Source organism: Balaenoptera borealis (genome assembly GCF_965194805.1).
Source record: "Balaenoptera borealis genome assembly, chromosome: 2".
Taxonomy (NCBI): domain Eukaryota; kingdom Metazoa; phylum Chordata; class Mammalia; order Artiodactyla; family Balaenopteridae; genus Balaenoptera; species Balaenoptera borealis.
Genome location: NC_138867.1, coordinates 169,820,131 through 169,846,988, shown reverse-complemented (window position 1 = coordinate 169,846,988; position 26,858 = coordinate 169,820,131). Strand labels below are relative to the sequence as shown.

The 26,858-nt window shown below is 38.3% G+C and overlaps 2 protein-coding genes and 1 pseudogene across 3 annotated transcripts in view; 2 read left to right on the top strand and 1 right to left on the bottom strand.

The window, feature by feature from the left end:
- NLRP3 (NLR family pyrin domain containing 3) overlaps positions 1-10,768 on the top strand; it is a 133,799-nt gene extending 123,031 nt beyond the window's left edge. Inside the window, exon 8 of the mRNA XM_082379299.1 lies at positions 9,959-10,768. Coding sequence (XP_082235425.1) covers positions 9,959-10,022 — 64 coding nt within the window. The 3' untranslated portion in view covers positions 10,023-10,768. The remainder of the gene's footprint in view (positions 1-9,958) is intronic.
- The window catches only part of GCSAML (germinal center associated signaling and motility like), a 29,043-nt gene continuing 12,951 nt past the window's right edge, over positions 10,767-26,858 (top strand). The window contains exon 1 of the mRNA XM_082379588.1: positions 10,767-13,372. Within this exon, the coding sequence (XP_082235714.1) occupies positions 13,330-13,372 (43 nt within the window). The 5' untranslated portion in view covers positions 10,767-13,329. The remainder of the gene's footprint in view (positions 13,373-26,858) is intronic.
- Positions 17,134-20,167, bottom strand: LOC309622975 (UV excision repair protein RAD23 homolog B pseudogene; annotated as a pseudogene). The gene has a single exon. The product of its transcript is annotated as a UV excision repair protein RAD23 homolog B pseudogene (transcript).

The window sequence follows — 26,858 nt, the reverse complement described above, 5'->3', positions numbered from 1 at the left end:
AATTTCTTGCATTAGTGTCTTATAGTTTTCTGCATACAGGTCTTTTGTCTCCTTAGGTAGGTTTATTAATAGGTATTTTATTCTTTTTGTTGCAGTGGTAATTTAGAGTGTTTCCTTAATTTCTCTTTCAGATTTTTCAACATTAGTGTATAGGAATGCAAGAGATTTATGTGCATTAATTGTGTATCCTGCTACTCTACCAAATTCATTGATTAGCTCTAGGAGTTTTCTGGTAGCATCTTTAGGATCCTCTAAGTATAGGATCATGTCATCTGCAAACAGTGACAGCTTTACTTCTTCTTTTCCAATTTGGATTCCTTTTATTTCTTTTTCTTCTCTGATTGCTGTGGCTAAAACTTCCAAAACTGTGCTGAATAATAGTGGTGAGAGTGGACAACCTTGTCTTGTTCCTGATCTTAGTGGAAATGGTTTCAGTTTTTCACCATTGAGGACGATGTTGACTGTGGGTTTGTCATATATGGCCTTCATTATGTTGAAGAAAGTTCCCTCTATGCCTACTTTCTGAGGGTTTTTATCATAAATCGGTGTTGAATTTTGTTGAAAGCTTTTTCTGCATCTATTGAGATGATCATATGGTTTTTATCCTTCAGTTTGTTAATACGGTGTATCACATTGATTGATTTGCATATATTGAAGAACCCTTGCATTCCTGGGGTAACCCAACTTGATCATGGTGTATGATTCTCTTAATGTGCTGTTGGATTCTGTTTGCTAGTATTTTGTTGAGTATTTTTGCATCTATGTTCATCAGTGATATTGGGCTATAGTTTTCTTTCTTTATGACATCTTTTTCTGATTTTGGTATTAGGGTGAAAGTGGCCTCGTAGAATGAGTTGGGGAGTGTTCCTCCCTCTGCAATATTTTGGAAGAGTTTGAGAAGGATAGGTGTTAACTCTTCTCTCAATGTTTGATAGAATTCACCTGTGAAGCCATCTGGTCCTGGGCTTTTGTTTGTTGGAAGATTTTTAATCACAGTTTCAATTTCAGTGCTTGTGATTGGTCTGTTCATATTTTCTATTTCTTCCTGGTTCAGTCTCGGAAATTTGTGCTTTTTAAATAATTTGTCCATTTCTTCCAGGTTGTACATTTTATTGGCATATATTTGCTTGTAGTTATCTCTCATGGTCCTTTGTATTTCTGCAGTGTCAGTTGTTACTTCTCCTTTTTCATTTCTAATTCTATTGAGTTGAGTCTTCTCTCTTTTTATCTTGATGAGTGTGCCTAATGGTTTATCAATTTTGTTTATCTTCTCAAAGAACCAGCTTTTAGTTTTATTGATCTTTGTTATTGTTTCCTTCATTTCTTTTTCCTTTATTTCTGATCTGATCTTTATGATTTCTTTCCTTCTGCTAACTTTGGGGGTTTTTTGTTCTTCTTTCTCTAATTGCTATAGGTGTAAGGTTAAGTTGTTTATTTGAGTTGTTTCTTGTTTCTTAAGGTAGGATTGTATTGCTATAAACTTCCCTCTTAAAACTGCTTTTGCTGCATCCCATAGGTTTGGGGTTGTCGTGTTTTCATTTTCATTTGTTTCTAGGTATTTTTTGATTTCCTCTTTGATTTCTTTAGTGATCTCTTGGTTATTTAATAGTGTATTGTTTAGCCTCCATGTGTTTGTATTTTTTATACAATTTTTCCTGTAATTGATATCTAGTCTCTTAGCATTGTGATTGGAAAAGATAGTTGATATGATTTCAATTTTCTTAAATTTACCAAGGCTTGGTTTGTGACCCAAGGTAAGATCTATCCTGGAGAATATTCCATGAGCACTTGAGAAAAAAGTGTATTCTGTTGTTTTTGGATGGAATGTCCTATAAATATCAATTAAGTCCATCTTGTTTAATGTATCATTTAAAGCTGTGTTTCCTTATATATTTTCATTTTGGATGATCTGTCCATTGGTGAAAGTTGGGTGTTAAAGTCCCCTACTATTTTTGTGTTACTGTCAATTTCTCCTTTTATGGTTGTTAGCCTTTGCCTTATGTATTTAGGCGCTCCTATGTTGGGTCCCTACATATTTACAATTGTTATATCTTTATGGATTGATCCCTTGATTATTATGTAGTGTCCTTCTTTGTCTCTTGTAATAGTCTTTGTTTTAAAGTCTATTTTGTCTGATATGAGAATTGCTACCCCAGGTTTCTTTTGATTTCCATTTGCATGGAATATCTTTTTCCAACCCTTCACTTTCAGTCTGTATGTGTCCCTTGGTTTGAAGTGGGTCTCTTGTAGACAGCATATATACGGGTCTTGTTTTTGTATCCACTCAGTCAGTCTGTGTCTTTTGGTTGGATCATTTTATCCATTTACATTTAAGGTAATTATCGATATGTATGTTCCTATTGTCATTTTCTTAATTGTTTTGGTTTTGTTATTGTAGGTCTTTTCCTTCTCCTGTGTTTCCTGCCTAGAGAAGTTCCTTTAGAATTTGTTGTAAAGCTGGTTTGGTGGTGTTGAATTCTCTTAGCTTTTGTTTGTCTGTAAAGGTTTTAATTTCTCCATTGAATCTGAATGAGATCCTTGCTGGGTAGAGGAATCTTGGTTGTAGGTTTTTCCCTTTCATAATTTAAATATGACCTGCCACTCCTTTCTGGCTTGCAGAGTTTCTGCTGAAAGATCAGCTGCTAACCTTATGGGGATTTCCTTGTATGTTATTTGTTTTTTTTCCCTTGCTGCTTTTAATATTTTTTCTTTGTATTTAATTTTTGATAGTTTGATTAACATGTGTCTTGGCGTGTTTCTCCTTGGATTTATCCTGAATGGGAGTCTCTGTACTTCTGGACTTGATTAACTATTTCCTTTCCCATATTAGGGAACTTTTCAACTATAATCTTCAAATATTTTCTCAGTCCCTCTCTTTCTCTCTTCTTCTTCTGGCACCCCTATAATTCGAATGTTGGTGAGCTTAATGTTGTCCCAGAGGTCTTTGAGACTGTCCTCAATTCTTTCCAATTTTTCTTCTTTTTTCTGCTCTCTGGTAGTTATTTCCACTATTTTATCTTCCAGGTCACTAATCCGTTCTTCTGCCTCAGTTATTCTGCTATTGATTCCTTCTAGAGAATTTTTAATATCATTTTTTGTGTGTTCTTCATTGTTTGTTTGCTCTTTAATTCTTCTGGTGCTCGTTAAACGTTTCTTGTATTTTCTCCATTCTATTTCCAAGACTTTGGATCATCTTTACTGTCATTATTCTGAATTCTTTTTCAGGTAGACTGCCTATTTCCTCTTCATTTTTTTGGTCTGGTGGGTTTTTACCTTGCTCCTTCATCTGCTGTGTGTTTCTCTGTCTTCTCATTTTGCTTAACTTACTGCGTTTGGGGTCTCCTTTTCGCAGGCTGCAGGTTCATAGTTCCCATTGTTTTTGGAGCCTGCCCCCAGTGGGTAAGGTTGGTTCAGTGGGTTGTGTAGGCTTCCTGGTGTAGGGGACTGGTGCCTGTGTTCTGGTGGTTGAGGCTGGATCTTGTCTTTCTGGTGGGATACCACGTCCTGTGGTGTGTTTTGGGGTGTCTGTGACCTTATTATGATTTTAGGCAGCCTCTCTGCTAATAGGTGGGGTTGTGTTCCTGTCTTGCCAGTTTTTTGGCATAGGATGTCCAGCACTGTAGCTTGCTAGTCATTGAGTGGAGCTGGGTCTTGGCATTGATATGGAGATCTCTGGGAGATTTTCGCCATTTGATATTACATGGAGCTGGGAGGGCTCTGGCGGACCAATGTTCTGAACTCAGCTCTCCCACCTCAGAGGCACAAGTCTGATGCCTGGTCTGAGTGCCAAGGCCCAATCATCCACACAGCTCAGAATATAAAGGAGAAAAAAAGAAAGAAAGAAAGAAAAAATTAAATTAAATTAAAAAGTTAGTAAAATAAAAAATAGTTATTAAAAATTTAAAAAAAAATTTTAAAGTAATAAAAAAAGAAAGAATGAAAGAAAGAAGAGAGCAACCAAACTAAGAAACAAATCCACCAATGATAACAAGCATTAAAAACTATACTAAAAAAAAACAAAAAAAAAACCAGACAGACAAAACCCTAGGACAAATGGTAAATGCAAAGCTTTACAGACAAAATCACTCACAGATGCATACCCATACACACTCACAAAAAGAGAAAAAGGAAAAATATATATATATCCTTGCTCCCAAAGTCCACCACCTCAATTTGGGATGATTCATTTTCTATTCAGGTATTCCACAGATGCAGGTTATATCAAGTTGATTGTGGAGATTTAATCCGCTGTTTCTGAGGCTGCTGGGAGAAATTTCCCTTTCTCTTCTTTGTTCACACAGCTCCTGGGGTTCAGCTTTGGATTTGGCCCCACCTCTGCATGTAGGTCGCCTGAGGGTGTCTGTTCCCGCTCAGACAATACAGGGTTAAAGGAGCAGCTGATTAGGGGGCTCTGGCTCACTCAGGCCACAGGGAGGGAGGGGTACGGAATGTGGCACAGGCCTGCAGCAGCAGAGGTTGACATGACTTTGCACCAGCCTGAGGCATGCTGTGTTTCTCCCGTTGAAGTTGTCCCTGGATCACTGGACCCTGGCAGTGGTGGGCTGCACAGGCTCCCAGGAGAGGAAGTGTGGATAGTGACCTGTGCTTGCACACAGGCTTCTTAGTGGCAGCAGCAGCAGCAGCCTTAGTGTCTCATGCTCGTCTCTGGGGTCCGCTCTGATAGCCGCGGCTCCCGCCCGTCTCTGGAGCTCGTTTAGGCCGCACTCTTAATCCCCTCTCCTCGTGCACAAGGAAACAAAGAAGCAAGAAAAAGTCTCTTGCCTCTTTGGCAGGTTCAGACTTTTTCCCGGACTCCCTCCCAGCTAGCCGTGGCACACTAGCGCCCTTCAGGCTGTGTTCACGCCACCAACCCCAGTCCTCTCCCTGGGATCTGACCTCCAAAGCCAGAGCCTCAGCTCCCAGCCCCTACCCGCCCTGGCGGGTGAGTAGACAAGCCTCTTGGGCTGGTGAGTGCTGGTCGGCACTGATCCTATGTGCGGGAACCTCTCTGCTTTGTCCTCTGCACCCCTCCCTGTTGTTGCGCTCTCCTCTGTGGTTCCAAAGCTTCCCCCCTCTGCCACCCTCAGTCTTTGCCTGCTATGGGGCTTCCTAGTGTGTGGAAACCTTTCCTCCTTCACAGCTCCCTCCCACTGGTGCAGGTCCCATCCTTATTCTTTTGTCTCTGTTTTTTCTTTTTTCTTTTGCCCTACGCAAGTATGTGGGGAGTTTCTTGCCTTTTGGGAGGTCTGAGTTCTTCTGCCAGCATTTAGTAGGTGTTCTGTAGGAGTTGTTCAACCTGTAGATGTATTTCTGATGTGTTTGTGGGGAGGAAGGTGATCTCTGTGCCATCTTGAAGCTCTACCGTATCTTTTTTATCCATTCATCTGTTGATGACCATTTATGTTGCTTCCATGTCTTCGATATTTGTATTGATTACCTATCCTCTCTAGGATAAAACCTACTCGACTGTCATGTGCTTTTCCTCATGTTGTTTTGCTTTATTATTTTTTTATTAAAGCATAGTTGATTTCCAATATTATATTAATTTCAAGTGTACAGCATAGTGATTCAGTATTTTTACAGATTATACTCCAAAGTTATTACAAGAAAATGATTATAATTCCCTGTGCTATACAACATCTCCTTGTTTATTTATTTAATACATAGTCGTTTGTCTCTTTAATCCCATATTCCTAATATGCCCTTTCTCCCTTTCCTCTCTCCTTTGGGAAACACTAGTTTGTTTTCTATATCTGTGAATCTGATTCCATTTTGCATATATATTCATTTGCATTATTTTTTAGATTGCACACATAAGTGATATCAAACAGTATAAGTCTTTCTCTGTCTGACTTATTTCACTAAACACAATATTCTCTAGGTCCATCCAAGTTGCAGCAAATGGCAGAAATTCATTCTTTTTTAATGACTGAGTTATTATACATATATATGTGTGTGTGTATATATACATATATATAGATACATATACACACACACACACACACACACACACACATACATCTCACATCTTCTATATCCATTCACCTGTTAATGGGCAGGTTGTTTCCATATCTTGGCTATTGTGAATAGGAATGCTGTATGAACACTGCAGTGCATGTGTCTTTTCGAATAAATATTTTTGTTTTTTCCAGATGTATACGTAAGAGTGGAATTGCTGGATCATATGTAGTTCTATTTTTAGTTTTTTGAGGAAACTCCATGCTGTTTTTCATAGTGACTGTACCAGTTTACATTTCCACCAACAGTGTACAAGGATTCCCTTTTCTCCACATCCTCTCCAACTTTTCTTATTTGTAGTTTTTTTGATGATGGCCATTCTAACAGGTGTGAGGTGATACCTCATTGTTGTTTTGACTTGTATTTCTCTAATAATTAGAGATGTTGAGCATCTTTTCATGTGTCTGTTAGCCATCTGTATGTCTTTGGAGAAATGTCTATTCAGGTCTTCTGCCCATTTTTTGATTGGGTTATTTGTTTTTTGATATTGAGTTGTGTGAACTTTTTATATATTTTGGATATTAACCTTCTGTTGGCCACATCATTTGTGAATATTTTATCCCGTTCTGTATGTTTTCTTTACATTTTGCCAATGGTTTCTTTTGCTGTGCAAAATGTTTAAGTTTAATCAGGTCCAATTTGTTTATTTTTGCTTTTATTTCTTTTGCCTTAGGAGACTGATCCAAAAAAAAAATTGGTACAGTTTATGTCAAAGAGTGCTTTGCCTATATTCTCTTCTATGAATTTATGGTTACAAGTCTTACATTTATGTCTTTAAATCATTTTGAGTTTACTTTTGTATACAGTGTGAGAAAATTTTCTAATCTCATTGTTTTACATGTAGCTGTCCAGTTTTCCCAGCACAACTTGTTGAAGAGACTGTGTTTTCTCCATTGTATATTCTTGCCTCTGTTGTCAGTGATCAATTGGCTAAGGTGCATGAATTTATTTCTGGGTTCTCTTTTCTGTTCCATTGACCTATGTGCCTGCTTTTGTGCCAGTACCATACGGTTTTGATTACTGTAGGTAAGTAGTAGAATCTGAAGTCTGGGAGGATGATACCTCCAGCTTTGTTCTTTTTTCTCAAGATTGTTTTGGAAATTCTGTGTCTTTTGTGGTTCCATATGAATTTTAGGATTATTTGTTCTAGTTTTGTGAAAAATGTCATGGGTATGTTGATAGAGATTGCATTAAATCTGTAGACTGCTTTGAGTAGTATGGTCATTTTAACAATATTAATTCTTCCAATCCAAAAGCACATGATTTCTTTCCATTTCTTGGTATCATCTTCAATTTCCTTCATCAATGTTGTATAATTTTCATAGTACAGATCTTTCACCCTCCTGGTTAAATTTATTCCAAGATATCTTATTCTTTCTGATGTAATTTTAAACAAGACAGTTTTTTAAAACTTTCTCTTTCTGAGAAAAGATAGTAGTGTATAGAAATACAATAGATTTCTGAATATTAATCTTGTATCCTGCAATTTTGATGAATTTATTTATTTTAATAGTTCTTGGTGGAGACATTAGGGTTTTCTATATAAAATATTGTAAATAGGAACCGTTTTATTTCTTCCTTTCCAATCTAGATGCATTTTATTTCTTTTTCTTATCTGATTGCTTTGGCTAGAACTTCCAATACTGTGTTAAATAGAAGTGGCAAGAATGAACATCCTTGTCTTGTTCCTAAATTTAGAGAAAAGGCTTTCATCTTTTCACCACTGAGTATGATGTTATCTGTGGGTTTCTCATAAATGGCCTTTGTTATGTTCAGATATGTTCCCTCTATACACACTTTGATAAAATTTTTTATCATGAATGGATGTTAAATTTTGTAAAATGCATTTTCTTCATCTATTGAGATGATCATGTGGTTTTTATCCTTCCTTTTGTTAATGTGGAATATCACATTGATTGATTTGCAAATGTTGAAGCATCCTCATGTCCCTTGAATAAATCCAACTTGATCACAGTATATGATCCTTTTTACATATTGTTGGATTTGGTTTGCCAATATTTTGTTGAGAATTTTTGCATCTATATTCATCAAAGATATTGGCAGCACTCTACCCAGCTAGATTATCAATCAGAATAGAAGGTGAGATAAAGATCTTCTCAGACTAGCAAAAACGAAAAGAATTCATCAATTCCAAACCTACCCTAAAATAAATTTTGAAGAGTCTCCCCTAAATGGAAAAGAAGTAAGAATCTATGGAAAAGGAAAAATCCCAGTAGGATGGAGAAATACTGTACAAATTATTGAATTTTGGTATTTATTTAGATTTCTTTTGTGGAGCTACGATGTCTTAAGAAGTTAATGTCAAACATTTGGGACATAAAAAAAAATAAATAGAAAGGGAAAAAGCCCAGAAAATATGGAAAAATCAACCATTATCTCAGTACTTTGGCCAACATACATTTTTAAGCTTAACTTAGTATCTGCTTTTCAAATGATAGAATATTGATAATTTATTAATTCAGTCAAAAATCTTTGTATATCACCAATGCCTGATGTTATCTGAATTCTGCTTGATTAAAACAAAATATTTTACTTTATGTATTACAGAATTCAATGCCCATTTATGTTGAGTAATATTAATGACATGGAATTCCAATTAAGTTCCTACCAAGTTAGGAACTTTATGCCTCTGTTTTTTTAAACTTTAAAATACAAACATCCCTTAGAAGCGTAAATTAATGAATTGTTAATAACCTCAAGGAGAATTATTTTAGCAGATTCTTTCTTCATTGACCAGTTTAAGAAAATGAAATCATGAGAAAACTGGACTCTAGGGAAACAGAAAAAGAACAGAAGACAGGGGACACTGAAATCAAATTTTGCCTGAGTTACAATATATACTATTAAGTAAATGTTACAACCAAATTTGACCATTTTTGAATATTATCCAGAAATCTCTATATTGGAACATATTCTGTAAAAGAAAAGATTCCCTTCCTCTGCAAATCTGATGTACTTTGTATTTAACAAATTCTAGTCTTTGCTTAGTTGTCCTGTACATCAATATCCAAACAATGTTTCTTGAACTTTAAACACCAATACTGAGGAAATGACTTCTCTCAATAATGCCAGTAAGCAAGTGTGAGGCTCATAGTCTGAGATATTTTACATGAACCCCTATATAGAACCAAGAGAATAGACCAGCATTGAGGATTTGATAATAGTGGAAAAAGACTATTCCAAGAAATGCTATGTTTGTACAACTTGTGTAGTGAAAAATTTGATTAACTGAATCACAGGATTGGGTCTATGGCTATCTATTGCATAACCACTGTGTAATCATGCAAGTCACTGGTTTCTCTTGTTGCAACTTCATCATTCGGTGTTTGCTTGATTCTCATAAGAATGATTTTAACTGATGAGAAAAGCCTAAGAGTGATATGAACAACATAAAATTATCTGAAAGTAGGCAAAGATTACATTGCCCTTTATGTACATGGATGGCAAAACAGAAGGGTCTGGAGAATCTTGCTCTGGCCCAAATGGCCAGAGTCAATAGTCCTAGTGCTCCACAGGACGCTCATAATCTGAGGATGTAACCTGGCCTCGCTGGAGAGGCTGCACCTTCCCATTGTTAGGGTCTTTCTACTTTCTTGGCCTCTCCTGTTTCTTCTGGAGACTCAGGAAATTTGCATGCCTGATCATGATCAATCACAGCCCTGGAACTTTCCTGATAATTAAAAATGAGACTGAGAGAATCAAAGATCAGACTGTAGACATTTTTCTCCCATCGTAAGCCTGGCCTCTGTTGTCAACTTCCAAATTGCATTCTGTATCTATGACTGCCAGTTTCAAAGGAAAGAGAAGTTTGACAAAAAGGAAAGGCAGGTTTGTTTTCAATGGTAAGGAAACCTAAAAAAGTAGACGAAAACATTTGGAGGGAGGTAACAATCTCTTTTTTCTTTGTGTTTTCATCTAGTTGCCTGAAAGAGAATCAAAAGCAGCTTGGGAATGTAAGCCCAGATGTGAAAAGGAAACGGTAAGAAAACAGCCTATCAGATCATATTTTCCCCCAGAGATTTACTTCCAGAATCTCTGTCCCATGAGAGCTAACCCCTTATCTTAGACCTCTTAGAGCCACATGATAGAATTCTTTGGTGATTGCCTCTAAGACTTGGCAGAATGTTAGATGGAGACTCTATCTAAACATGTGCACATATTTTGTTTCTTAATCGTTATATAAGGTAAATGCATGAATGTATAGCTGAAATAAAGGACGTTTGGTTTTGGTTGTCTATTTGGAATGACCACACTTCCAACCTATTCCTCATACTTAGCCAGAATAATCTTTCAGAAATATAAATCTAATCATGCCTTTCCCTTAAGACCCTTCAATAGTTCTCTATTACACCCAGAATAAAATCCAAACTCTTCACCAGGGACTAAAATTCAATAAGGACTAACCCCTGTGTACCTCTCCAGTCTCATTCCTCACCCTGCATATTCACCTATTATCTTCCAGGAAGTCATATTCTTCAAGCCACCAAGCATCTTCACCCCAGGGTCCTAGTAAATGTTGCTCTGCTAGTGCACATGGTTTTTGTTTTCCTTGCTTGTGACTGATAACGTCTTTTCTGGAGATACTGGCTCTTATGATTTCTCAGAAAGATCTCCCTGACTAGACTATGTACGAATGTTGTTTCCATATCTTGTCGATTTCCTATACTGCCCCCTACTTATATTTGCCATGCCTTTCTCTTAACTTGTAACTTTATATTTGTTAGTTTAGCTTTTTACAGTCCATCTCCCTCTGTAGACCACGTGCTTGTCAAGGTTTAACCACTGTTCAGCAAAGTGAAGTAGAGTTCCCTGTGCTATACAGCAGGTTCTCATTAGTTATATATTATATACATATTACTGTATATATGTCAATCCCAATCTCCCAATTCATCCCACCCCTCCTTCCCCATTGGTGTCCATACTCTTGTTCTCTACATCTGTATCTCTATTTCTGCCTTGCAAACCAATTTATCTGTACCATTTTTCTAGATTCCTCATATATGCGTTAATATATGATATTTGTTTTTCTCTTTCTGACTTACTTCACTCTGTATGACAGTCTCTAGGTCCAGCCATGTCTCTACAAATGACCCAATTTTGTTCCTTTTTATGGCTGAATAATATTCCACTGTATATATGTACCACATCTCCTCTATCCATTCATCTGTCGATGGACATTTAGGTTGCTTCCATGACCTGGTTATTGTAAATAGTGCTGCAATGAATATTGGGGTGCATGTGTCTTTCTGAATTATGGTTTTCTCTGGGTATATGTCCAGTAGTGGAATTGCTGGGTCATATGGTAGTTCTATTTTCAGTTTTTTAAAGGACCTCCATACTGTTCTCCATAGTGGCTGTATCAATTTACATTCCCACCAACAGTGCAAGAGGGTACCCTTTTCTCCACACCCTCTTCAGCATTTATTGTTTGTAGATTTTTTGATGATGGCCATTCTAACCAGTGTGAGGTGATACCTCATTGTAGTTTTGATTTGCATTTCTCTAATAATTAGTGATGTTGAGCAGCTCTTCATGTGCTTCTTGACCATGTGTATGTCTTCTTTGGAGAAATGTCTATTTAGGTCTCTGCCCATTTTTTTTATTGGGTTGTTTGTTTTTTTGATATTGAGCTGCATGAGCTCTTTGTATATTTTGGAGGTTAATCCTTTGTCCATTGATTATTTATTCGTGAAGTTTAAAAGCTATTACATTTCAATGTTCCATATGATTTGTGTTATTTTCCCCCTGTAAAATAGTTTTCAGGTCTTTATTTCAGGAGTTTTTAAAAAATATCTTTGGATACTTTTATTTGTTTGGTTCTCATGTCCAGGAATAACAAATATGTGTATATTAGGCTTTATTTTTTTCATAATTATCATTCTTTCTCTAACCACTCTACCTCCTCATTTTCTACCCTTTAATTTTCATTTCAAGTGTGCTTTTCATGCTACTGCTTTGTTGTTAGAATTTATTTCACTTTTCCAGGCTTTTAATACTGTTTTACTTTCTCTAAAAATTTTGTCATTTCTTTCAATTGTTTTCCTGATTTATGCTAACCCACTTTCCCTCTCCATGTATTATTATTATTAACAAAGTTATTAACAGATAATTACTCTCTATCTGCCTTTAATACATAGTTTCTGCTATTTTTGTATTATTTTTTGCTATACAGTCCATGCTTGCAACTTTGTGCATAGTACCTTGCTGTGCAAGCAGGTCATCTGTGAGATAAAGTAGTGTGTGTGTACATTTGTGCATTGGTTTGGGGAGGGTGCAGAGGAGAAATAACCTAAGATTCAGGCTTTGATTTTAGTATGTTGTCTCAGACTGCCTCCTCACCAAATATTCTCTTCCCTCTGCCCTGGGCACATCTACATTCTGTATGTGTTACCCTCTTTGAGGTGGGAAGGTCATTACAGGTTGTGTCCTTTGTCACCTCCATATCTTCCCTCAATTTTAGGAGCCTGGGAAATGGAAAAAAAAATGTTGTGTTGGCAACTCCATCCCCTCTCTGTCTCTTCCCTATTGTGTGGTGTGGAATTGTGTCCCTGTAGAGATAATCTTTATTTCTCTCTTCACTAGCCCACACTTATTAATGTCTGTAACTGCAAGTTTGTAGTTAGAATTTCTAAGACTTCTCATTTATCTTTAAAGATGTACTCACTCATCAAGAATGGCAGACAAATAAATTGAATTTCAATATTTTCCTTTGAATCATTCCCAATTTCACTATATTGCACATATGTTCTCCATATATGTGATAATATACAATATACATGGTCTAATAATTTAGTAATTCCTAAATTCAATAAATTCATAAAATATTTTGTTGGCATTTGTGGAATTTGTTCTCCACTTTTCATTCTTTTCTTAGATTTCTGTCGTTTTTCTTTTTTCAGCTTTATTGAAGTATAATTAACAAATAAAATTTTAAGACAATTAAAGGGTACATTATGATTTGATATATGTATATATTTTGAAAGGATTGCCCCCTGAGATAATTAACACATCCATCACCTCACATATTTATGTTTTTTAAATGTGAGAGCATTTAAGTTCTACTCTCTTAGCCTATTTCAATTGTATATAACACTATACAGTGTTAACTTTATTTCATGGTCTTTCTGAAAGGGCTAGAATAAGCAGGCTTTTAATATTACTTAACCTTGGAATTGTAAATTTAACAATGATCTTAGGTTAAGGGCAATGAAATATTTCTTTCAAATGCAACTTTAGCTTCAGAGAACTGGAGTGTCTCATATTATTATCTTTCCCCTTTGTAGGCAGAAAATGACTACATCTGAGATAGAAAATCAAGGTCAAGGTAAGAAAAGTAACTCATTGCTTTGTAATATTTTTCATACTAGGGATGTAAGTTTAAACATACAAATTAGCTGATGTTCTGATACTATGTTATAGTTGGAGGAAATTCTGCTTGGAATCTGTATAGGACTTATAGGAATGTGTTAGTCCTTCACTTGTTTTGTCTCACAAAACTGATCTCATTATTCTTTGTATTACAGTAGTATTTGCACATAATTTATTTCTAGCAATACTTTATAGACTTCTAGGGGAAGCAATTAACCAAGCTCTGCCAATTTTAATTTATATATTGGTGTTTTAAAATAGGGCCATTTTGAATATTATCTGGTTTAAGTTTTTTTTTTTTTTTTTTGCTTAAGCATTTACTCTGTTTGACATAGTATCTAGGTGTAATAATCATGTAATTACTCAAAATGGACAATTATGAAGGAAACTCACATTTTCTTATTACTATTGCTTCAACTGTCTTCTCATCTTGCAGTCAAGCTTCTTGAAAGAATTACATGGCCTCAGTATTTGGAACTTTGCATTTCCCAATCACCTCTAAGCTCATAGTAGCTTACTTCTGGTACTACCACTCCACTGAGTGTATTCAATGGACTATGAAATAATGTATTTTACCAAACTTCATCATAGCCATAACTAGAATAACATGCTTAAAGAGCATCATAGTGCATTGCACATAAAATTGTTATATGAGACAATTTTTTTTATGCATACGTATATGGTTGTACTAAACAAGGGTATAAAATATATTTCTAACTATGGGTCATGTTCAAAAAAGTTGAACACCCAGATGTAACTACAGACTCTAAAGGACAATTTTCAATCTTAATCTCAATCACCGTATCTCTAGCACTTACAAATGTTGCTCAAAATCTCCCTCCTGAAATTCTTCTTTCCTCTATTTGTTTGGCACCACACTCTACTCTTAGGATCCTCAATTGCTGGCCACCTCTCTACTCTCTGATACTGCCCTTCCTTCAGTACATCTAAAATGCTGGTGCCTCTTAATGATCCAGATTTGGAATATTTCTACTTTCTTGAGGAGTTTGTGTATGATTGATTTTATTTCTTCTTCTAATCTTTGGTAGAATTTTCTGGGGAAAAGTATCTAGGGGAGATATTTATTGTGAAGAACTTTTTTTTTCATATAGATTCAAATGCTTTTGTAGTTATAGACTATTCACATTTTCTGTTTCATCTTGTCAGATTTGCATGTTATATTTTTCATCAAACTTTTCCTTTTCTATTAAAATTCCAAAGTCCTAAGTTTAAAATTGTTAATCATATCCTTGTATGTATTTAGTGTTTGCAGGATCTATAGTGATGTCCTCTTGCTCTTCCTAACATTGCTTCTGTGTGTGTGTGTGTGTGTGTGTGTGTGTGTGTGCACGTGTGTGCGTGCGCATGCGCGCACGTGCACGAGCGAGAGATCATGTGTTACTAGAGTTCCTTTATTTCATTAATATTTTTATGACATCAAATTTTGTATTTTATTAATCCGTTATCACAGGAGACTCTCTCTTTGGGCCCAACTCCAACTGGTATATGGCTTACTCAAATTCTAAGAAGCTCAACAAATATTGTGCTACTTTTATTTACAGGAAGAGGGAATGCAAATTGATTCAGATGGGATTATCCTGAAATAGTTCAGGCTACTAAACCCCCCAAAACTTCACTGAGGTGCAGGTTCCTTCATTTTCCTTTGGCAACCTATGTGTTTAAAGTAGCCTTGGGTACCTGCTCCTTTATGTTCACCAGGACCTATCAGCCTTATGTCCTCCATGTAATAGACCATTATTATGTCCTGTGGATACATGAAATGATCAATGTACCTGCAAAGCAGATTTTGACAGAGAGACAGAAATTGATATAGCCCTGAAATACACCAATGAAGCAGCACTGGTTTTCCTCCCTGTGGAAGCAAATGCATCTAGATAGCTGCCAATGTACTGCTTTAGTAAAGTTAACAGACCTCAACTGCAACAGTAAATACAATTGAAGTTGCCATCTAATTAAAATTTGTGAAAATGTCCAAGACATGGCCATCCTTTACTAAGGCCGAAAAGGGAAATTAAATGAAAACGTGATCAAAATTACTACCTCTGCATCTTTTTGATATTCAAGTCAATAATTTCCTGATTTCCTTAGGGAAATTATATTGCTGTTAGTTAATTTGTTTACCTTCCATTTGGACCATGCCACCAGAGCTGGTAAGGAGAATCTATATAATGATGCTGCAAGTTTGTCAACATATCTGCTTTCACCCACATTTTCAAGTCAAGGGGTTTATGGACCCCTTCAACACACTATAACAATAGACACAGGGGGAAAATTCTATTCCCCAATTAGTGGGCTAAGGTATAAAGAAGATTCTTTCAGGACCATTTCCTTGGTCCTTTGATCAGCTCTTGAACCACAAATTTAAAGTCTTGATTGTATCACGTTCTCTGTTTATGTGCTCCAGAAGCAATCATACCATGAGTTAGTCTTTATATTCCTTATTCTTTCCCAAAAGGTCTGTTGGAGCAGTCATCTAGGCTGGGCTTTTCCACTCAAGTGTACTGTGGACCACTTGTGTCTCATTTTTTAATACTGATGGGATCCGGTTTGCCTCTAAACCAAACCAGGTGATGTAACTAAGCCCAGATTCTCATACCCTTGGGAGTTTGTTGCTTCAGCCATTCCTGGTACCAACAGTTGCAGTTTGGTCATAATTATTGGTTTGAATTGCAGGAAAGACATGGTAGTCTGTTAATGGTGTACGAATAATAATAGGGCCACAAGATTTACCAAAAAACAAACAGCAAGCAAAATTTGCAATTTAGAAAACAATGTGATACTTACCAATATGTTATCTAATGGACTTGGGGAAAGGAAGATTTTCTTTGCCATTTTCTGGGATGTTGGGGCAATGATGAGAAGGTTATATTAATACATTCACTTAAATATACTTACATTCCTAAATCTTTAGATATTTTCCTTTTTTTCCTTTATGACAAGGAATATATGTGTGGTAGGTAAAATAAAGTCGCCCAAAGAAATCCAAGTTTGACTATTTTTTTAAATGTCAAAAGGGACTTTGCATACATGATTAAAAGTCTTGAGGTGGGGAGAATATCCTGCATTATCCAGGTGAACACAGTTAAAACAGGAAGGTTCTTAAAATGTAGAAGATAGAAGCAGAAGTGACAGTGTCAGAGTGATGCAGCATTAGAAAACTTCAAACAGCCATTGCTGGTTTGAAGCATTGGAGGGGGCGATGACCCAAGGAATGGGGGCAGCCTCCAGAAACTGAAAAAGGCAAAGAAATGGAGTCTCCCCTAGAGCCTCCAGAAAGGAATGCAACCATGTCAACATCTTGATTTTGGCCCTGTGAGACTCATTTCAGAGTTCTGATAGCCAAAACTATAAGAAAATAAACTTGCATTGTTTAAGCCATTGGTTTATGGTAATGTGTTACAGCAGTAATAGGAGACAATTACAACCTAAAATTACAATGCTGCTTTATACAGGCCATTACTGAGATCAGTTCCTAGGCAGCGACTCTAGTTAATAATTAGAATTTCTCTCAACTCTGTGAGTTGCATTATTGAGTCCAGACCTTCTGGTAAGTGCATCAATATCTAGACATTCCTTCAGTTCCATACATATGTGTGCTTTCTTTCATAATCCAGGACTCACAGAATCAATTCATTAACAACAACGTGTTGCTAAATTCACACTTTTGTTTGTTTGATTTTAGCAAGTAGTGAATAAATATTTAAAAAAAAAATAAAAAAGACAGTATTCTCTTTCTGTTATAATTTACTGAAAGTTAAGGGCATGCTTGGATCTGATTTCTATTTTCAGTCTGAATATAATGATGTGTTCTTGGTGAGGGATACTGGCTGGCTTTCCTTTGCAAGATAACTTTCCTCAGGGTTTTCAATCAAAGAAGGAAGAGTCCCAAGTATCCAAGGCCAGAGGGAGCACCTCATGTGACACAATAGTCTTACTTGTTGGAGTTTGGAATTCAGGTTAGTTTCAGTCATCAGAAATTTTCTCAGATATTTAAATTCTGGTGCTCATATTTTTTTCCAATCAATGCCCTGATTTCAAATAAGAAGTCTACTTAGGATATTAATTTAGCTGACCTTTAGCATAGTGATGGCATATTTCACGTCTTTTTAAGATTTTTATTTTAATATGCCATGAGATATCTTGATTGTATATTTTCCAAAGAACTTTTCCAGTCGCATCTCCCAACCCTTCCAAAAGGTTTCTCCAGTCTGTCCAATGCAATAAAAGATGCTAGATGACAGTTCTATCCACCTTCTCTTTTCGAAAGCAAATAATCCTAATGACTTTAATGGTCATACATTCTTATCTAATAAGGAAGAACATTTACAAATATCAGAAACCCAGTTTTGAGACATTTGCATTAATTTTGAACTGAACCAGCATTTTGTGGGTTTTTAAAAAGGCAGCAGTTGGAATTCACGACTTGCTGACAAACACATTTCTGCTGAGGGAAGGGGAAGACAGGGATAGTGAATGCTGTATTTCTCCACTGGCCCCAAAGTGCTAATTCCACAAAGGGATACATCAAAAGCAAACATGCAACTGTGGTTTTAAAACTTTTTACTGCAATATAACAATGACGTAAACACTAATTAGACACCTACCAATTTCCCCCCCAAAACAAACCAAAAAAATGTAAACAGGAAAATAACTCTGCCTATACTTGTGCAGCTTCTCAACTCATGTTAGAAGAGTCTCACATTCAATGATAAAGAAATTTAAAATAGCAGTAATTATTTTCATTTTAAGAAAAGAGTCCCCTTCTCCCCCCTCAATCCCAAGTATTTATCATGAAAGAATGGGCTTTCTTACACATTAATTTTATACTTATTGGAAGCAGCAACAATAACCATCAATAATTTGGCATTTCTGTTTACAGTTGCTCCAATTTGTTTTTCAATTTCACAAAGTCATTATCCAGTGTTACCATAAAATAGGGACTGTAGATTCTAGGTAGCAAAGATTCTTTTTGAAACCAATGTTAAGTCACAAAATATAAAGCAGGGCATTACACTAAATTTCTGGATCTAGTACACTAAAAAGAGTGAAACCTAGGGAAAGTTACCTATTGTTTTATAGAAGAAATAAAGACCTGCAAAAGCTGACTTTTGGTTGTAAAATATTTTACATGCCGTGTGGATTTGCGGCATCTGCTAATTGAAGCAGACAGGCACGGTATTCATCCCTGCCCTGTATCCTAGATCTCCCCCTCCCCACCCCCCAACAATCCACTACCTTATACCAAGTATGTGGACATGAGCCCAAGTCATCCCAGACAAACCAGTGAACAAAGTTAGCGTAATGCACTGGTGTGAAGTGTGAGATTTTAAAAAAAAATCCCTTTCAATCTTCATCAAAGTTTTGCTGTAGAAGAAAATTGGCAGCCAAGTTCGTATTCTTCTCACAAGCAAAATATGCTTGTATCACAAGTCCTTCAGGAAATCCTAATGCCTTTAACCTTTCTATACCTTCTTTTTCCTGAAGCGTTACTTGAATGTAGTTCATATGACCACTTCCAGCTTCTGCAATTCCTCCACTGCCTCCTCCACCCCCTCCTCCTTGACCACCAGCTTCTTGAACTGGTTCAATATAACATCTGAATAAAATGCTCCTGATGTTGGCTAATTTGCTGCAGTAACTGAGGATTTTCTCGACCTAGCTGTTGTAGCGATGCTGGAAGCAGGGAAGGATTCTGTTGAATAATTTGTCTCCTCTGTTGAAACTGAGGCTGATTCCATAAAAATGCAAGAGGGTGTCCTCCAGAACTTGTTGCTGTAGTCGTTGCTGTCATAGCTGCTGCAGCTGCAGCCACTGAAGACTGAGGAACCCCAGTACTCGCTGCTGGAGGGGGGGGTCAACCACAGCCTGACTTTCTCTCTCTCCAGGAATTCCCATTAAAAGATACTCCACTGCCCTGTCAGGGTTGTTGAAACTGGCTCGCAGGGCTACAATTACTTGCTCTCGTCCATAGTCCATTGACATGATCTCAGTTACCGTATTCTCATAAGATTGACCTGCCACAAGTGCAATGGTTGCATCTTCAAAAAGGTTTGACCAAGGAGAATCACCTGATGTACTGTCAGTTGATGTTGGGCTAGCAGCCACTGGTGTTTCTGCTGGCTTTTCTGCAGGTTTCTCTTGTTTCGTTGCACTAGCAGGTGCAGGTTCAGAAGACGCTGTCGTTGATGCTGGAGTGACAGATGCAGGTGTGGGAATGGGGGCCAAAGTGGGGGCAGGGATTGAGGCCTGAGCCACAGCTGGTGCTGTGGAAGAACTAACTGTGGTAGTGGTGGCAGAATTAGATTGCTGAGTTGTAGCTGGTGCTGGTGTTGTCACTGCTTTGGGTTCTGTCACCATAACTACCACGAAGCTTTTCTCATCAATTTTATATTCTTTTAGAGCAGTATCATCCTTGAGGATTTTGCCTGCATAAATTAATTTTTGACCTGCTACAGGAAAGGCATCTTTACCCTTTTCAGATTCAATCTTCTCTTTCAGTGCTCTTACCGTCTCGTCTGAGTCAATGTCGATCTTGAAGGTCTGCTGCTGGAGGGTCTTCAGGGTGACCAGCATGGTGCCATCGTGCAGCTCCGCTGCCGGGCCTGCTCCGGGTGCTGGCCGTTGGGCAGGGTCTGTGGCCTGGTGGGGCCCTGGTGTTGCCCGCGCTCCTCGCGCACTCTGGAGGAGAGCGGTGGGGGTGGGGGCTTGTCACATTCGCCCTGCAGAGCGGCCTCCCCCCAGCGCTGCTCCCGGGCCGCGTCGCTGCCTCTACTTTCCTCACGAGCTCTGGCCACCATGCTTCCTCGTGGGCCCGGTGCCAGCCACTGAGTCTGCAGGAGGCGCAAGGGGCTCTGCGAGAGCAGCAGGTAATCCACTAGCTCACCACAGGCTGGTGGCCCTCATCATCGTGACTCGCTGAGATGCGCCCCCTCCCACATTTTAATCTTAGAATAAATATGCTTGTTCTTAAATACTTCAGCATTTTCAGCACAAAAGCTGCAACCACTTCACCAACTAGTGTTTGATTTCTTCATGCCCTTCATACTTATGCTTGGTTCTCCAAATTGTTGTCTCTAACACTATAATTGAATTGTACTCAGGGTACATAATTCCTTCGGTTTATGATTATAAAACAGTACTAATTTAAAAACATATTTGGTTAATTAAGTCATTACATACGATTATATTTATAAATATATGTGATTATATGGATATACATAGCATTTCATATTTGAAATCTGTGCATTGAACCTGACTTTTTTGTGAAGAACAGTGAGGTATTAAAAGTTATTAACAGAGGGGGACCTTCAAGATGGAGGAGGAGTAAGACGTGGAGATGACCTTCCTCCCCTCAAATACATCAAAGATACACCTACATGTGGAACAACTCCTACAGAACATCTACTGAACGTTGGCAGAAGACCTCAGACCTCCTAAAAGGCAAGGAACTCCCCACGTACCTGGGTAGGGCAAAAGAAAAAAGAAAAAACAGAGACAAAGAATAGGGATGGGACCTGCACCTCTGGGAGGGAGCTGTGAAGGAGGAAAATTTCCACACATTAGGGAGCCCCTTCACTGGTGGAGATGGGGGGTGGCGGGGGGGAAACTTTGGAGCCATGGAGGAGAGCACAGCAGCAGGGGTGCAGAGGGCAAAGCAGAGAGATTCCCGCACAGAGGATCAGTGCCGACCAGCACTCACCAGCCTGAGAGGCTCATCTGCTCACCAGCTGGGGTGTGTGGGGGCTGGGAGCTGAGGCTCGGGCTTCAGATCTCAGGGAGAAGACTGGGGTTGGCTGCGTGAAGACAGCCTGTGGGGGCTAGTGTGCCACAGCTGGCCAGGAGGGAGTCCAGGAATAAGTCTGGACCTGCTGAAGAGGCAAGAGACCATTGTTTTGGGGTGCATGAGGAGAGGGGATTGCTTCCCTGTCTGCCCACAGAAGGCAGAGCACTGCCTAAACAAGCTCCAGAGACGGGCATGAGCCGTGGTTATCAGCTTGGACCCCAGGGACAGGCATGAAATGCTAATGCTGCAGCTGCAGCCACCAAGAAGCCTGTGTGCAAGCACAGGTCACTATCCACACCTCCCCTCCCGGAAGCCTGTGCAGCCCGCCACTGCCAGGGTCCTGAGATCCAGGGACAACCTCCCCAGGAGAACACACGGTGCACCTCAGGCTGGTGCAACATCACAGCGGCCTCTGCCACCACAGGCTTACCCCACATTCCAATTATGACTACCGTACTCCTCCCTCCCCACAGCCTAATAGAGCAAGAGTGCCCTAATCAGCGGCTGCTTTAGCCCCCTCCTGTGTGGGCAGGGAACAGATGCCAGAGGGTGAACTACACATAGAGGTGGGGCCAAAACCAAAGCTGAATCCCGGGAGCTGTGTGAACAAAGAAGAGAAAGGGAAATTTCTCCATGCAGCCTCAGGAGCAGCAGATTAAATCCCCACAATCAACTTGATGTACCCTGCATCTGTGGAATACCTGAATAGACAACAAAGTGTCCCAAAATTGAGGTGGTAGACTTCAGGAGCAACTGTAGACTTGGGGTTTGCTGTCTGTGACTGATTTGGTTTTTTTATGGTTTTTTTTTTTTTTTTTATAAATAGGTATTTTTTATAGTGGGTAATGTGAAGACTTCAGATGAAATAGATTGAGAAACTGATAGGAAATTGAACGCAAACTAAGACCACTTGACTGTTACTGAAATGAATAGCCCAGTTTGCTTTTTTTTTTTTTTTTTTAAAGAAATTCACGTTCTTTTATTTATTTATGACTGTGTTGAGTCTTCATTTCTGTGCGAGGGCTTTCTCTAGTTGCGGCAAGTGGGGACCACTCTTCATCGCGGTGCGCGGGCCTCTCACCATCGTGGCCTCTCTTGTTGCGGAGCACAGGCTCCAGACGCGCAGGCTCAGTAATTGTGGCTCACGGGCCCAGTTGCTCCGTGGCATGTGGGATCTTCCCAGACCAGGGCTCGAACCCGTGTCCCCTGCATTGGCAGGCAGATTCTCAACCACTGCACCACCAGGGAAGCCCAACAGATTTGTTTTTGACTTATGTTTATCATAGTTTAATGTTAGCACTTTTTATCATTGGTGGATTTGCTTATTGGTTTGGTTGCTCTCTTCTTTTTTATAATTATTTTTTAATTTAATAATTTTTGAAATAATTTGTATTACTTTCTTTCTTTCTCTTTTTCTCCCTTTTCTTCTGAGCTTTGTGGGTGACATGGTCTTGGTGCTCTGGCCTGGTGTCAGGCCTGAGCCTCTGAGGTGGGAGAGCCGAGTTCAGGACATTGGACCACCAGAGACCTCCCAGCCCCCATTGGCAAGAGGCCTCCCAGAGATGTCTGTCTCAATGCTGAGACTCAGCTCCACCGAAAAGCCAGTTCCAGTGCTGGATGTCCCATGCCAAACAACTAGCAAGACAGGAACACAACCCCACCCATTAGAACAGAGGCTGCCTAAAATCATACTAAGTTCACAGACACCCCAAAACACACCACCAGGCTCGACCCTTCCCACCAGAACCCATCCACCAGAACACAGGCATCAGTCCCCTCCACCAGGAAGCCTACACAAGACACTGAACAAACCTCACTCACTGAGGGAGACACCAAAAACAATGGGAACTATGAACATGCAGCCTATGAAAAAGAGACCCCAAACACAGTAAGTTAAACAAAATGAGAGGACAGAGAAATATGCAGCAGATGAAGGAGCAAGGTAAAAACCCACCAGACCAAACAAATGAAGAGAAAATAGGCAGTCTACCTGAAAAAGAATTCAGAGTAATGATAGTAAAGATGATCCAAAATCTTGGAAATAGAATGGAGGAAATACAAGAAACCTTTAACAAGGACCTAGAAGAACTAAAGAGCAAACAGACAATGATGAACAACACAATAAATGAAATTTAAAAATTCTCTAGAAGGAATCAATAGCAGAATAACTGAGGCAGAAGAATGGATAAGTGACCTGGAAGAAAAAAATAGTGGAAATAACTACCACAGAGCAGAATAAAGAAAAAAGAATGAAAAGAATTGAAGATCATCTCAGAACTCTCTGGGACAACATTAAACACACCAACATTCAAATTATAGGGGTCCCAGAAGAAGAAGACAAAAAGAAAGGGACTGAGAAAATATTTGAAGAGATTATAGTTGAAAACTTCCCTAATATGGGAAAGGAAATAGTCAATCAAGTCCAGGAAGTGAAGAAAATCTCATACAGGATAAATCCAAGAACATGCCAGGACACATATTAATCAAAGTATCAAAAATTAAATACAAAGAAAAAATATTAAAAACAGCAAGGGAAAAGCAACAAATAACATACAAGGGAATCCCCATAAGGTTAACAGCTGAACTTTCAGCAAAAACTCTTCAAGCCAGAAGAGAGTGGCAGGACATATTTATAGTGATGAAAGGGGAAAACCTACAACCAAGATTACTCTACCCAGCAAGGATCTCATTTAGGTATGATGGAGAAATTAAAACCTTTAGAGACAAGCAAAAGAGAAGAGAATTCAGCACCACTAAACCAGCTTTACAGCTAATGCTAAAGGAACTTCTCTAAGCAGGAAACACAAGAGAAGGAAAAGACTTACAAAAAGAAACCCAAAACAATTAAGAAAATGGTAGTAGGAACATATATACTAATAATTACCTTAAATGTAAATGGATTAAATGCTCCAACCAAAAGACATAGACTGGCTGAATGGATAGAAAAACAAGACCGTATATACGCTGTTTACAAGAGACCCACTTCAGACCTAGGGACACATACAGACAGAAAGTGAGGGGATGGAAAAAGATAATACATGCAAATGGAAATCAAAAGAAAGCTGGAGTAGCAATTCACATATCAGAAAAAATAGACTTTAAAATAAACACTATTACAAGAGACAAAGAAGGACACTACATAATGATCAAGGGATCATTCTAAGAAGAAGCTATAACAATTGTAAATATTTATGCATAAAACATAGGAGCATCTCAATACATAAGGTAAATGCTAACAGCAATAGAAGGGGAAAGTGACAGTAACACAATTATAGTAGGGAACTTTAACACCCCACTCTCACCAATGGACATATCATCCAAAATGAAAATAAATAAGGAAACAAAAGCTTTAAATGACACATTAGACAAGATGGACTTAATTGATATTTAAAGGACATTCCATTCAAAAACAACAGATTACACTTTCTTCTCAAGTGCTTATGGAACATTCTGTAGGATAGATGATATCTTGGGTCACAAATCAAGCCTTGGTAAATTTAAGAAAATTGAAATTGTATCAAGTATCTTTTCCAACCACAACGCTATGAGACTAGATATCAATTACAGGAAAACAAAAACTGTAAAAAATACAAGCACATGGAGGCTAAACAACACACTACTAAATAACCAAGAGATCACTGAAGAAATCAAAAAATACCTAGAAATAAATGACAATGAAAACACGATGACCCAAAACCTATGGGATGCAGAAAAAGCATTTCTAAGAGGGAAGTTTATAGCAATACAATCCTACCTCAATAGACAAGAAAAATCTCAAATAAACAACCTAACCTTACATCTAAAGCAATTTGAGAAAGAAGAATTAAAAAACCCAAAGTTAGCAGAGGGAAAGAAATCATAAAGAGCAGATCAGGGGCTTCCCTGGTGGCGCAGTGGTTGAGAATCTGCCTGCTAATGCAGGGGACATGGGTTCGAGTCCTGGTCTGGGAAGATCCCACATGCTGCGGAGCAACTAGGCCCGTGAGCCACAGCTACTGAGCCTGCGCATCTGGAGCCTGTGCTCCTCAACAAGAGAGGCCACGATAGTGAGAGGCCTGCGCACCGCGATGAAGAGTGGCCCCTGCTTGCACAACTAGAGAAAGCCCTAGCACAGAAATGAAGACCCAACATAGAAATCAATCAATCAATCAATCAATCAATCAATCAATCTTAAAAAAAAAGAGCAGATCAGAAATAAATGAAAAAGAAATGAAGGAAACAATAACAAAGATCAATAAAATTAAAGCTGGTTCTTTGAGAAGATAAACAAAATTGATAAACCATTAGCCAGACAGATCAAGGAAAAAAAGGGAGAAGACTCAAATCAACAGAATTAGAAATAAAATAGGAGAAGTAACAACTGACACTGCAGGAATACAAAGGATCATGAGAGACTACTACAAGCAACCCTATGCCAATAAAATGGACAACCTGGCAGTAAGGGACAAATTCTTAGACAAGCACAACCTTCCAAGACTGAAACAGGAAGAAATAGAAAATATAAACAGACCAATCAGAAGCACTGAAATTGAAACTGTGATTATAAATCCCCCAACGTACAAAAGCCCTAGACCAGATGGCTTCACAGGCGAAATCTTTCAAACATTCTGAGAAGAGCTAACACCTATCCTTCTCAAAATCTTCCAAAATATAGCAGAGGGAAGAACAATCCCAAACTCATTCTACGAGGCCACCATCACCCTGATACCAAAACCAGACAAAGACGTCACAAAAAAAGAAAACTACAGGCCAATATCACTGATGAACATAGATGCAAAAATCCTCAACAAAATACTAGCAAACAGAGTCCAACAGCATATTAAAAGGATCATACACCATGATCAAGCGGGGTTTATCCCAGGAATGCAAGGGTTCTTCAATATATGCAAATCAATCAATGTGGTAAACCATATTAACAAACTGAAGGAGAAAAACCATATGATCATCTCAATAGATGCAGAAAAATCTTTTGACAAAATTCAACACCCATTTATGATAAAAACTCTCCATAAAGACCTAAATGTAAGGCCAGACACTATAAAACTCTTAGAAGAAAACATAGGCAGAACACTCTATGACATAAATCACAAGATCCTTTTGGATCCACCACCTAGAGAAATAGAAATAAAAACAAAAATAAACAAATGGGACCTAATGAAGCTTAAGAGCTTTTGCACAGCAAAGGAAACCATAAACAAGGAGAAAAGACAACCCGCAGAATGGGAGAAAATCTTTGCAAATGAAGAAACTGACAAAGGATTAATCTCCAAAATTTACAAGCAGCTCATGCAGCTCAATATCAAAAAAACAAAAATCCAATCCAAAAATGGGCAGAAGACCTAAATAGACATTTCTCCAAAGAAGATATACAGATTGCCAACAAACACATGAAAGGTTGCTCAACATCACTAATCATTGGAGAAATGCAAATCAAAACTACAATGAGGTATCATCTCACACCAGTCAGAATGGCTATCATCAAAAAATCTACAAACAATAAATGCTGGAGAGGGTGTGGAGAAAAGGGAACCCTCTTGCACTGTTGGTGGGAATGTAAATTGATACAGCCACTATGGAGAACAGTATGGAGGTTCCTTAAAAAACGAAAAATAGAACTACCATACGACCCAGCAATCCCACTACTGGA